Genomic DNA, 12,730 nt, shown 5'->3' with positions numbered 1-12,730 from the left:
AATCATACTGGATTGATTCACAAAGGAAAGAGCTCCTGGGCTGTTGGGATAGTCATTTAAAAGACAGCATATGATCTTAAGCAGGTCAGATGCGGGAGTTTGCAGAGACACCAGCAGAACCACAGTCTGAGCAGGTCAGGACATATTGTGGGGGCATTTGTAAAGGACTTTTTGCTAAATCAAAGCATCCCCTGGGCCCTGGAGCATTGTGAGCGGCTGAGGACTAGAGGATGAGTTAAGGGTCTGAATGAAGCAGTGGTTATACCTACCACAGTGGTTCTCAACCTTCCTAATGCACTTCCTCATGCTGTGCTGACCCCCAACCATAAGATTATTTTTGTTGCTACTTAATGGCTGTAATTTTGCTACTGTCATGAAGTGGAATGGAAGTATCTGATATTTCCGATGATCTTAGGTGACCCCCTATAAAAGGACTGTTTGAACCCTAAAGGGGTCTTCACCCACAGCTTGAGAACCACTGATCTACCATGTTCTGTGGCTCTTCATGTGACTTCTCATTGAGGATTGAGATGGACATGGCCAGTTTCAGTACTGCTGGTGTTGGGGAGCAAAAGGAATTCCATGAGCAGCCAGGCATTGCTGGGAAAGACTTTGTAGCCTTTGCATGTTCACAATGCTGCAGAATGAATTATCAGGGGCAACCCAGGCCCTTTACAGTCATCAGAGTTCCCTAGCACAATGATGCCAATGTCTCTAGAACTTGTACAGTGGGAGCTCAAGAAGCATTTTCTGAGTTTTATAGTTGAATAGAAATAAGAGCCAGAACCTAGAAACAACCTAGATGCCCGTCAACTGAAGAATGGATTAAGAAAATGTGGTACATATACACAATGGAGTACTACTCAGCAGAGAAAAACAATGACAGCATGAAATTTGCAGGCAAATGGATGGAACTAGAAAATATCCTGAGTGAGGTAACCCAAACCCAGAAGGACAAACATGGTATGTACTCACTCACTCATAAGTGGATTCTAGATATAAAGCAAAGAACAATCAGACTGCAACCCACAGAACCAGGAAGGCTATATAGCAGCGGGGACCCTCAGATGACTGTGGCTTATAATAAGTTTTAGTTTTACTCAATTATGGGGGCAAGCCTTAGTGAAACATTTCACTATTAGGATAAGAATTTATGCTGTATCAAGCTGATAATAGAAAAATAAATAAATAAATGAAAATGAAAAAAAAGAGAGAGAGAGAATGGTAGCAAGCTGCTGAAACTGTAATGAAACTCACCACCCCCTCTTATGGCCAAGGCTCACCTCTTTACCTGACTGCCACCGCACACCTCAGCAGACCGATGGGACTTGTCTCAGTGTCTCTGACTTACGGTAGGTACTACAGCATCATTGCACAAGAACTTTCTTTTCTTGAATCCCATGGGTTCTTGTAGAGAGTGCTTGGCCTCTGGATCTGACTCCCGAAGCACGGCGACACCCATCGGATCTACGTTACCTGTTTAGGAGCCCATCTGTGCCTCACCCCTGTCCTCCAAAGAGCCAAGCTGTCCTGTTCTGTGTGCACCTCTCACTTCTCACTCTCCACATCTACATCCCTAGCAAGACATGGGCAATTCCCGGAGCCCCACTGAGATACATACGGCCATGTCCCAACAGCCTCCTGCTACCTCACACCTCAGTTAACTTAATGATGCTTATGTCTCAGTGTCCCTGGCTCATGTCACCTGGGGTTGCCACCACAGACCATGATGTCATTTAGATGTGTACCATTCCGGCATTTGCAAGGCCAGATAGATCTATACAAACCAGGGCTGGTAATGACTTCCTATAGTAGTTACTATGACCAAATACCTAACAAGAAGCAATCTGACGAAGATCTATTTTGGCTCACTGTTTGAAGGCACAGCCACCAGGGCAAGGAAAGTGTGACAGTGGGGACGTGAGGTAGACACACAAGAACAGAGAGAAACCAGACGTGGGTTTGATGTGACCTCCTATCAAAGGCCCTGCTCCCCAACAACCTACTTCCTCCATCTGGGCCCGACGTGATAAATGCCTGACACCTCCCCCAGATGGTGGGGCATCACCACTAGGGACCAAGGATTCAAACACAAGACTGTGAAGGGCACTGGACACCCAAACTGTGACACTTCCTTTTAAAACTCTCCGTTGGGGTGGCATTTGAGAAGTCACAAAGCGGTTGCATCAAAACCTCATTCTTACCTGCAGCATTATTGTTTGAATAGGGAGCATTAAAACAGCGTCAAGTCATTCTAAAACCAATCTGTTTTAAGAAGAGAATGATAACCTTTTGTAACATGACTTTCGAAGCTGTATTTATCAGTTCCCAGTAGCTTCATTCCCGCCCCCGCCCCCCCAAACCAGCAAGTGCAAATACAAAGACTAAAGACAAGTAATGCCAAACCTTCCAGCAGGTCTGAGGCTTCACGGGGTTTCTCTCTGTGTCTCCTTAGTCCACAGAAAGGCTGGGCTTTCGGGGAGGGACTGTGTGCAGATAGGGGCCTGTCGACTAACTGGATGGATGGCATTAGAATAACACTAACTTGCTGGTTCCCAGAAGCTCACTTTAGATCCGACTGTTGGTCCCTACTCCATGGGGCTGGATCTCAGTGGCACCTGCAGACACTGTCCAAGTCCTGCCAGGAAGCATGGAACCAAATGGGGCGCTCCAAGAAGATGCCCACGTCCTCTGGGACCGAGGTGTGGAGAGGGCGAGACATGCATACCAAAAAGGGGCAACTTTGCTCCTTGGAGGATGGGGGTGGGGCATAGATGCGCTAGGGACAAGCTGACATGGATATAATATGGTAGGTGTCTCAGTGCTTTGGGAGTCACACTCGGGAGGCCTCCCATTCTTTATAGGAACCCACAGGATTCAAGAAAGAGAGTCCCTGTGCAAAGATGGTGTGATATGATACTTCCATCTGGATGCCATAGAAACAGCCACCCTTGGTGACAGGAAAGCCCTGGACCCTGTCACAGCTGGTCCAAGTCTCCTTCTAGGGAGCCTAAAAATATCAAACCTACATCAGGGACGTACTGAGGCCAACAGAGCCACACATCCTAAACATGCCAGCCACAGAACCAATCCAAGACAAGCTCCGCTCTCATTTGCCCCTCGAAGACTAATGTACAGTTTCTTCGGAAACACGGAATATTCGGGTCTATCACCCTCTGCACTGGAGTCTTCCCGCCTTGTCTCATCTTCCTCCTGCATATGGCGATACCATGCAGCTTCCCTTGAGGCAGTCTTCTGTTACACTCATTTCTCTAGACTTATTCAGGACCTGTCTCCCAAGTCCAGGTTCCAGGAAGGGCCGGGCCTCTGTCTCTCTGAACACAGTACAGTGCCTAGCATGGGTCAGGCCCAGAATGTGTGTGTGTGTGTGTGTGTGTGTGTGTGTGTGTGTGTGTGTTTGTGTGTGTGTGTGTGTGTGTAATAAACAGACAAATATCCATTTGTCCTCTTGTCCAGGGGACCCTGGTCTTTACCGGCAGTGAGTGCTACAGGCAGAGGCATCTAGAATGGAAATGGAAGGCAAGGGAGTCCAGGATCCTACAGGGAGAAGCTGGCCAGTCAGGAAACACCCCAGGGTTTCACAGTCTACTTGGTAAGCTGTCCTGCCCAGCTCCACCCCCCCCCCCCCCACCCCGCTCCCCACCGGTGCCCACAAAGAGAGTCTGATTCCATTGATTCAGTTGCTGGAGCCAAGAGAGCTAACAGTCATTTGGAGCCTGTTTTCTTAGCAAGGATGCAAGGGGACACTAAGAAGTTACAATCGCCAGAGCAGAGCACCAGCACCCACAGGATGGAGTGCCGTCGCTCCGGGCAGGCTCTCCAGAGCAGAGGAGCCTGCAAGGCATCCTGGGAAGGCACCAGAGGCTTCAGACTGAGAAAAGGAAAAGAGAAGGAGACAGTGAAGAAGACCAGGGCGGGCTTCCCCCGGGAGCTAAGTGAGATGACAGTGGGAATTAGCATCTCAACGCCTCGATGAAAGGAAGAGAGAAAGAGCTGGTTCCCAGAACGGAAAATAGATTAGTCACTGTCAGGGCGCACAATAGAAGAAGACAGACACAGCAGTCTGGCACAGTAACCATCAACTTAAAACGGAGTGCGAGGTATTCTTGAAGCCCGCTGCTGGCGAGCTAGCTGCAATGTTACAGCCAAGCTCTGTACCTGCAGAGGAGGAGGAGAAGGCGGGTGGGGGTGGGGAAGAGGGACTATAATCTCCAGGAGCCCTTTCTTCAAGCCAGATACTGCATCCAGTTCTGTCCTTTACAGCCTTGGAGCGAGGATGCAGGAGAAGGAAAAGGAGGAGGAAGGAGGGAGGATCCCAGAGTAAATACCACAAGGCTCCACCTGCTTCCCTGGCAACTTTAAATGTTGTGATGAGTACAAGCGCTGCTCGATCACCTGGCAGCCGTGAATAAAGACAGGAACTCCAGCAAGACCACAAACCTGACTCATCGTTTCACTGGCTCCACAGGAAATGCTGTTTGGTTAGTGACCAAGTCCTCAGGCTAGGTACTTCAAAGGATACTCCATGGCAGGCTGGAGAGATGGCCCAATGGTTAACAGCACCCACTGCTCTTCCAGAGGACCTGAGTTCAACTCTCAGCACCCATATGGCAGCTCATAACCATCTATAACTCCAAATCCATGAGATCCAATACCCTCTTTCTGGCCTCTGTGGGCATCATGCATGCACATGGTGCACAGACATACATGCAGGCAATACATTATACCCATAAATTAATAATAATAATAATAGGGATTCTTCATGCCTAGTTGATTCCACTGTTGCCCTGCAGGAGGGGTGTGATGTTGGCTTTGAGGCCCGATACGACAGCTCTACGGAATGAACTGGGTCTCTACAGTAGTTCTACCATGATCCCTTGAGTCCTGGGAACACTCAGCTCCCTTGCATACACTCACGATTGAAAACGGTAAAATTACTACTGATGCTGAGAGCTCACCCGTCTCAAGAGTCAGCACCAGTGCTGGCTGGAGCCATGCACCAGTGGGCCAGGCCATCTCTTACCATCCCACCATCAAAGATGAAACAAATCAAAACAAAAGGAATGTCAGTGCAAAAACCACAGCTCTCACCTCGAAGAGAGTAAGAGATGGATTATTCTGGAGCCATTTTGAATGACCAGGACCTGGGAAACCACATTTAGGTTACCCTACCCCCCAAAGCCATGTTCCATGATGGAAGTCATTTCATGAAGATGTATAGTTTTTACAGAACAAGGAAAGTCAATAGTCCAGTCGTTTAAAATACAGTGTGGTGATATTTTGTTTGTGTTCTGACAAATAAAGATTGCCTGGAGATCAGAGTGAGGAGCTAGCCACTAGTTAACTATAGAGGCCAGGCAGCCGTGGTACACGCCTTTAATCCCAGCACTGGGGAGGTGGAGACAGTAATATAAGGTGGGAGGAGACAAGAGCCCCCCTTTTAAGGCTGAGGAGTCGTAGAGGTAAGAGGTGACTCTGGCTACTTTATTTCTCTGATCTTTCAGCATTTACCCTATATCTGACTCCAGGTTTCTATTATGTTTTTTCTCTTTTATTTTATTTTACAATACCATTCAGTTCTACATCAGGTTTCTATTATTAAGACCAATTAGATTGCTACAATACAGCAAGTTGGGAGAAGCTTGTCTATAGGCCTAAGATGTTCTCTGATGACATGCTCAGCTTTTGGGGTGGTGGAAGCCAGTAGTTTGTTACATTAGTAGGTTCAAAAAGGTTTTCATCTGCCAGGCAGAGGATGTTAGTTCTGACATTGAGGTAGTCATAGAATGGCTGTTGGCGGGATAATGTGAGCCTAAGACAGGGTAGTTAGTCTCTGGACCTGCAACATTCCAATCTCTCCACGGCCCTGAGCTTCTAATCAGTCAGTCACCCCTCTGTAGACACAGCCTCTGAGGAGTGCTCATTCACACAAACAAAATCAATAACAAAACAATCAAATCCACGAAGCAAGACACATTCCTCCTTCTTCACAGGCACAGGGAGGGTGGGTGGTCATTTGCTCATGGCCTAGCAGAGAAGCCTAGATGTAGCCTCTTGGTTAGGAAGACATGAGTAGACATAGGGGCCAACCACGGGGCTCACCTTACCTTAGTGAAGGTCAGACAATCTTTGTCTTGGTCTCTGTCCTTCATCTCGAAATCATAAAGTGCTTTGCCTTGGGGCAGAGCCTGTGGCAAGGGCCTGACACACTGGATGTAGCTGGCCGGGAGGAAGCCATGAGTGCCCTGCAGCTCCCCATGGTACCAGTTCTCATCCACCTTGCGCCGCAGGATGATGATGTCCCCTTTGTTGAACTTGAGGTCACCAGGTTCTTTTCCCTCATAGCTGTAGAGGGCCTTGCCATAGGGAAGCTGGGATAGGTTCTGAAACAGAAAATAGCAGGTGGTTACTTGGAATGGCCCTCCCTAATAACTCGAGAAACTTGTCCTTGGAAGCATGGGTTCAATAGTCATTGCGTGTCTTAAGTGTCAACAACATCCTGAGGCCAGAAAACATTCTATTCGAGGAACAAACAGTCTAACATAGGAGCACGTAAGTTCTCTGACCTCAGCAAGACAGTCCCTACAAGAGCAAACTTCTCAATCCTATCCATAAGGGCCCAGTGCAGCCCAGCTTTCTACAGAGACCACTTCACCGCATTGAAAAGGCTCCCAAGGAGGTGATGAGTTATTATCTGTCGGAGATGAGGAGGATACAGGCACAGGAGGGGGCAGCTGGTTCAAAGCAAGTTGGGCAGCCAATGTCTCACCCACTGTGTGTGTCTCCCTTGCTGTGGACCAGTGGTACACACTCGCCCAGGCCAGGTGAGAGATGTCCGGCAGAAGAATTCAGAAGCTACTCCGCCTCTAGTCCCAGGCCACACACCTCCCGTTCCCCAAGCCATACCAGCTTTCACTCCACACAGCCATCTGCTCCAGAGGGAGGGACACTTCCAAGAATATCTAACCCTGGTCTTGTACAGTCAGGAGGTGTTTTGTCATTCTGTCAATGTTGATCAACTTATTTGAATGTCATTTGCTACTGTGGTCTCCAACAGCGACCACAGTTAAAGCCCAAACAAAACTTTTGGCTCCCTTGTCATGGAAGCAAGGACTCTCCCAAATCCTACATTGATCAGATGTTACTGTCCACGCCCTGTACTTCTCCAACTGGCCCTGATGGGTAAATTCTGGCCAGCTGCATAAGTGTCTCTTGCTTTTCTTTCCTGGTGGTCCACACTTGTTCAATAATCCATTTTGTGCCCGAGGAAAGCCTTGTCTTTGTGCCCGAGTCAATGTCCAGCAATTCCCTATGAGAAGTGGCATTTTTCTCACAAGGGCTGCCTGAGCCAAGGGTTCTGTAGTATTTAAATCAATCAATAGCTATACAAAGCTCAAAGCCGCAGTACATCAAAAAGTCTTTGTAGAGGGTTTAATAGTACATTGCAAATCAATCATTCCACATTTATGTCTCAGAGATGTCTGATGACAGCATTTAAGAGAAACCTGCTGGCAGATTGACAAACAACCCCCACTAGCCAATTAAATAGTAACACCAGAGAACTTTTCATTACAGAACTCATTCTGGATAGCTTTGCGGTCTAAGCACAATAGACTGCACCAGGCCCAGACTTTAGAGAGCACAGGCGAAAGGCAATTTGCAATCCAATACTTTGCTTAGAAAAGACTAAAGAGGTGGCTGGCTGTGGGCCATCAGAAAAACCCCAGGGCCATATAATGGCCAGCCAGTCCCTGGCCCATGGCTTTTCCATTGGGAACAATTTTTCTCAAGATACTTTTGGTTGTCACAATGAGGAGATGTACTGGTGGCATGTAATGAGCAGGGCCAGGGTTGCTGCCAAGTACCCCTCAATTCACAGCACATTCCCCAATAACCAAGAATTTAGCCAAGCTCAGGATATCAATAGATCGGGAAACCCAGCCCCGCTCTGCTAGCTAATTTACAAAAAGATGCTGTTTCTCCTTCTTCAACTCTGCTTACCGCCACATTAAAAGTCAAACAATGACAGGAATTTCCTGGCAGGAATATTTTCACTATTGACTATATGGTAACACTTAGAATTTTCCTCAGAAAAGGGATTTCGAGTGGCATTAAGAAAACATGTTCTTTTGCTCAGAAAAGCACCTCCACTAGGTACCCACAGGAACTTCCCTTGACATAGACTGGCATTGTGTGCCCTCTCTTTCCTAGACTCATCTTCTCATTGAAAGTGTGTGTGCTCGAAGCAGTAATCTTAGAGAAGGGCTTTGGTGGCTGTTCGAAAGCTTCTGCTACCATTGATCACAGTGTGAGCAGTGTAGACCATGCCAAACCTACGCCATTGCCCTCTCCTTCGAAGATCTCATTCCAATGAACATGGATCCCTCCCCCAGCCGCCCCTGCTCAGAAAGGACTTGGCTTTCTCCAGCCAGGCTGACATAGGGACCATTTCAAGTACTGTTCTCATCCATATGGACAACCATGGCACTGTATTACCCCGTGTAGCTGGGAGGGTAGGAATGTAGTGCCAGGGAAAGAGGAAATTCCTAGGAGCCAGCTTGGCTTTAGGGCCTGGACTGCAGAATACCGCCCAGGCCAGAGACCCACAAGTTGCCCATTTCCTGGTCCTGAAAGGCATCAATCCTGAGCCTCAGGGGACCCTGGTTTTTGTTGATTCTCTACATGGCTGCCAGTTGCACACATATGTGGGCCACAGGCTACTCATCACCACTGTTACAGGCCCAATTCTACTTGCCTCTGTGTGTCCCCAACTCTCAAATCTACCTGTACGTCCATGTCCACACCGACCACTAGATTTCAAAACAGTCTAGCCACTTGTTTGGAACGCAGGTCTTCTGGACATCGCATAAGCTCTCTCTGTCCCTTTATCCCTACTTCCTGTATTCCTCATCCTGGCCATGCAAACTCCATCTAACTGTGCCCATCCTTCCCCGAACCCCAGCCTTCCTCCTCAAAGCTTGCTAATCTACTGCTATAATCTTGCGTCTAACCCCCTACCTACCTCTCCTCTGTTCTCAATGTACTATACTGTGTGCTGGCTGCACCGGTGTAAATCGGAGCCTATCCTGCAAATTTCAGTGGCTTTCACTGTGCCAAGGGATCCCAACTCCTTGGCACAGGAGCAAATGCACACTTTTCTAGCCATGCTGGGTAACATGACAGCTCCCGAGGAGGAGATACACTTCTGAATTCTGTGGGCTCTGCTGACACAGCTCCACACCATCTCTTTCCCCCTTCTAGATCCACAGCACTGGTACTGGGCTCCTAGACCTGGAAGTTTCCTGTCTGCTGTATTAACAGGGCTGTGCTGTATTCACCCTGACAACCAGGACCTGAGAGAAGCCCGAGAAACAGTAGAGACCATCTTTTTGCTGTGAGTTCAAAGGAACTCGGGGTATTCCCGAGTCAGGCCTGTGTCTCTGCTGCAGTTAGTAGGTAGGAGAAAGGAGTGGGGATAGGCAGGGGGAAGGGGAGGTCAGAGCTCACTCCTGCATCCCTTCTGATTCCTCTTGAGTATCTAATAGAACAAAGTCTATAAAAGCAATATAGACACAGTTCTGAGTAAAACACACACACACACACACACACACACACACACACACACACACACACACACACATACACACACACCAGAAATGATGTTAACAGGAAGTTATCCAGGAGCATAAGAGCCAGAAACCGGAACTCCCTGTTAAAAGATGCTCAAAAACGTGACTTATTGCCCTTTCCACAGTCTTTGATCTTCAAAGCCCATTATAAGGTTCACTAATTAGTTCATGGATGGTCCTAGAGGAAGATGAGTATTATCGGGGAGGGAGCAGAGATGAGACTCCTGCAAATCTCACTGTGGCAACCCATCGAACTCCCAGGCTCCTGCTGCCTGTGTTCCAATCACAGCCATTTGCTTTCTTTCCAGAGACAACTTCTCTCACAGGGAGGGCATTCCCCTTAGGAAGAATTGAGTTCAAACACGACCAGGAAGCCTCCATTAAGGCATTAAGAAAAGGAAATAAAAGGAAAAGGGAAGAAATATATCTGGGAAGCCTACAGAATAATTAACACCAGCTACCCTGCAAGGCATTAATAATAATTAAAACTTATAATGTCAATTTCATGGCTCATTACTCAGATGAGACATGCAGATCTTCCTCTGGGCTTAATGTCCTACCCCACAGAGACAGGGTTCTTACATATGCATAGCAGTGCTTTCCAGCTTCTAAGGAATCAAATTCAGCAGTTTGCTTTGACAAATGGGATTCCATTATACCTCCAACTCTGCAGGATATCACACACATCGCTAGACCAGAGGGTCACCATGGCCTGAGAAAAGTGGATGAGCACTCATAGATGGCTCCTACACCACCAGAGCCCCAGAAAACCAGAGTGAAGCACGGGAATCAAGAACCCTTCCACCTTTAGGCTCTATGAATTCAGTGTTTTTCACTTAATGCTTTCTACTTAGAGTTAGATCAACCCGTTAGCAATGGCTATGGGTCCCATCGTTACAGACAGTTGGTCAATTTTTGTCCATAATCCCTGACCTAATAAAGGTCACAGGATCAAGACATTAACTGATTGAATAACTATGTGAAAGTTGTGGAATCATTTTTGCCAAGCCCTAGATAAAAGTAAGTACATAAATAAATGAAGCAAACCAAAAGGTTATTAAGGAGGGGATCCTGTGTATTCATGCCTGTTAACCAAAACAAAAGATTTCCAGAACCACAAATACTGCAACCTTACACACACACACACACACACACACACACACACACACACACACACAGCTTACTTTTGCTAGGAACTCAGACCAGTGAACGTGTGTGTGTGTGTGTGTGTGTGTGTGTATGTATGTGTGTGTGTGTGTGTGTGTGTTCAACCTTGGGCCAGTGGTACTCTTGTTATTTTTTTTTAATCAAGGATCAATCCTTCCCCAGAGTCTATCAAAATGAGTCTGCCTGGTCCTCCCCTTCATGTACCCTTCCTCAAACCCCAGATCTAGCCCAGACCTCATGTCCAGTACATCAGCCTAGTCTGGCCACCCCTGCCTGCACAGCACACATCTCTAAGCTTCCTGTAGAACCCTCCCTGACTGCCCATAACCTACAGGCTCCTCCCAGGCCACATCCATGGTCTTCACCCAACCAGATCCTGTACACCCTTCTCCAGAGTCTACCCAGGTGAGTCCACAGATCCTCCTCTGCACACACCCACATCAAATCCTAGATCTACCTCCAAATTTCAGGATAGGAACAGGACACACACCCTACACACCAGCCAGCTCACTGTGTCCACCTGACTCCATTATATCCAATTTTTAGTCCTGACCAGGCCTGTACAACCTGGGTTCTGAGCATCTACTCGGTCTAGATCAGATACAGAACTGACAAAAGTCCACATGCCCAGGTATCACTGCAAGTATTCAAACAATATGAAAGATCAAGGCAGGATCTCCCCTCCAAAATCCACCAGTCCTACAGAAGTGTTCTCCAATGAGAATTACCCAGATGAAGCCCAGGATACAGAATTTAAAATACCTACCATAAACTTCGTCAAATGATTTAAGGAGTTTAAAGAAGATATAAACAGCTCAATAAATTAAAGAGAATAAATGTCTGAGCAGTACCAAAGAAAACACAAACATAAGGCTGATGAAATTGATGACAATAGAGGATTTGAAAATGGAATGCAATAAAGAGATTAAAAACATTGAAGAGGACTCAAGAGAAAATGAAGATGGGAATGAAAAACCCAACAGCCCAACTAGAAAACCTAAGAGAAAGTCTCATAAGTAAAATGAACCAGGCAGATGATAGGATAAAGCAGATAAAACAAAGGACCCAGACAAATAAGCAAAGACTATGAAATTAAAAAACAAAACAAATCAGAAAACACAGAAGAAACACCAAACCTTTAAACCATAGAAACATGAGAGAGAAGAGTCCCATATCAGTGGCATCAGCCTGATCATTAGAAGGATCATAGAAGACGACTTCCCCCAAATAAGGAAGGACATACCCACACAAATACAAGAAGTGCACAGAGCACAAATAGACAGGACCAGAAAAGAAACTCCCCAATGGTACGTCATAGTTAAAACATTAAGTATACAGAACAAAGAGAGAGGACCGAAAGCTAAGAGAGAAAAAAACACATGTTACCTATAAAGAAAAACCCATCAGATTAACAGCTGATTTCTCAATGGAAAGTTTGAAAGCCAGAGAAGCCCAGACCAATGCATTCCCAACCCTAAAAGACCACAATGACCAGCCCAGATTAATGTGCCCACCAAAACTATCTCCACAATTGAAAGAGAAAGAAAAACTTCCCATGACATAAGCAGCCTAAAGAAATTATATCCAAGAGCTACAAAATGTCAGAAGCAATGTGTTGAGGTGAAGAGAGGAAAGAACAGAGAGAGACAGAGGAAAGAAAACAAACATGGATAAAATTACTCCAACACAAAGCACCACTTAGAACACCCCACCACCAGACTCAACAATACAATGATCCCAATCAACACACACCTTTCAATAAAACCCTGAAATATTAATGGCCCCTATTTCTCCCAGCAGAAAACACTGGATGACTGAATGAGTCAAGAAACAAAAGTGACCTGTTGTCTACAAGAAACATGTCTTAGCTTTAAAGGTCAGTACTGCCTTAGAGTGCAAGGATGCCCCAAGGG

At 46.6% G+C, this 12,730-nt stretch overlaps 1 protein-coding gene across 1 annotated transcript in view; it reads right to left on the bottom strand.

Moving 5' to 3' along the window:
- Positions 1-12,730, bottom strand: part of Sh3rf3 (SH3 domain containing ring finger 3) — a 308,575-nt gene that overhangs the window by 132,934 nt on the left and 162,911 nt on the right. The window contains exon 2 of the mRNA XM_028892438.2: positions 6,129-6,404. Coding sequence (XP_028748271.1) covers positions 6,129-6,404 — 276 coding nt within the window. The remainder of the gene's footprint in view (positions 1-6,128; positions 6,405-12,730) is intronic.

Source organism: Peromyscus leucopus, chromosome 16_21 (genome assembly GCF_004664715.2).
Source record: "Peromyscus leucopus breed LL Stock chromosome 16_21, UCI_PerLeu_2.1, whole genome shotgun sequence".
Classification (NCBI taxonomy): Eukaryota; Metazoa; Chordata; class Mammalia; order Rodentia; family Cricetidae; genus Peromyscus; species Peromyscus leucopus.
The sequence above is the reverse complement of the archived record's forward strand: the minus strand, read 5'-3'. Positions and strand labels throughout refer to the sequence as shown.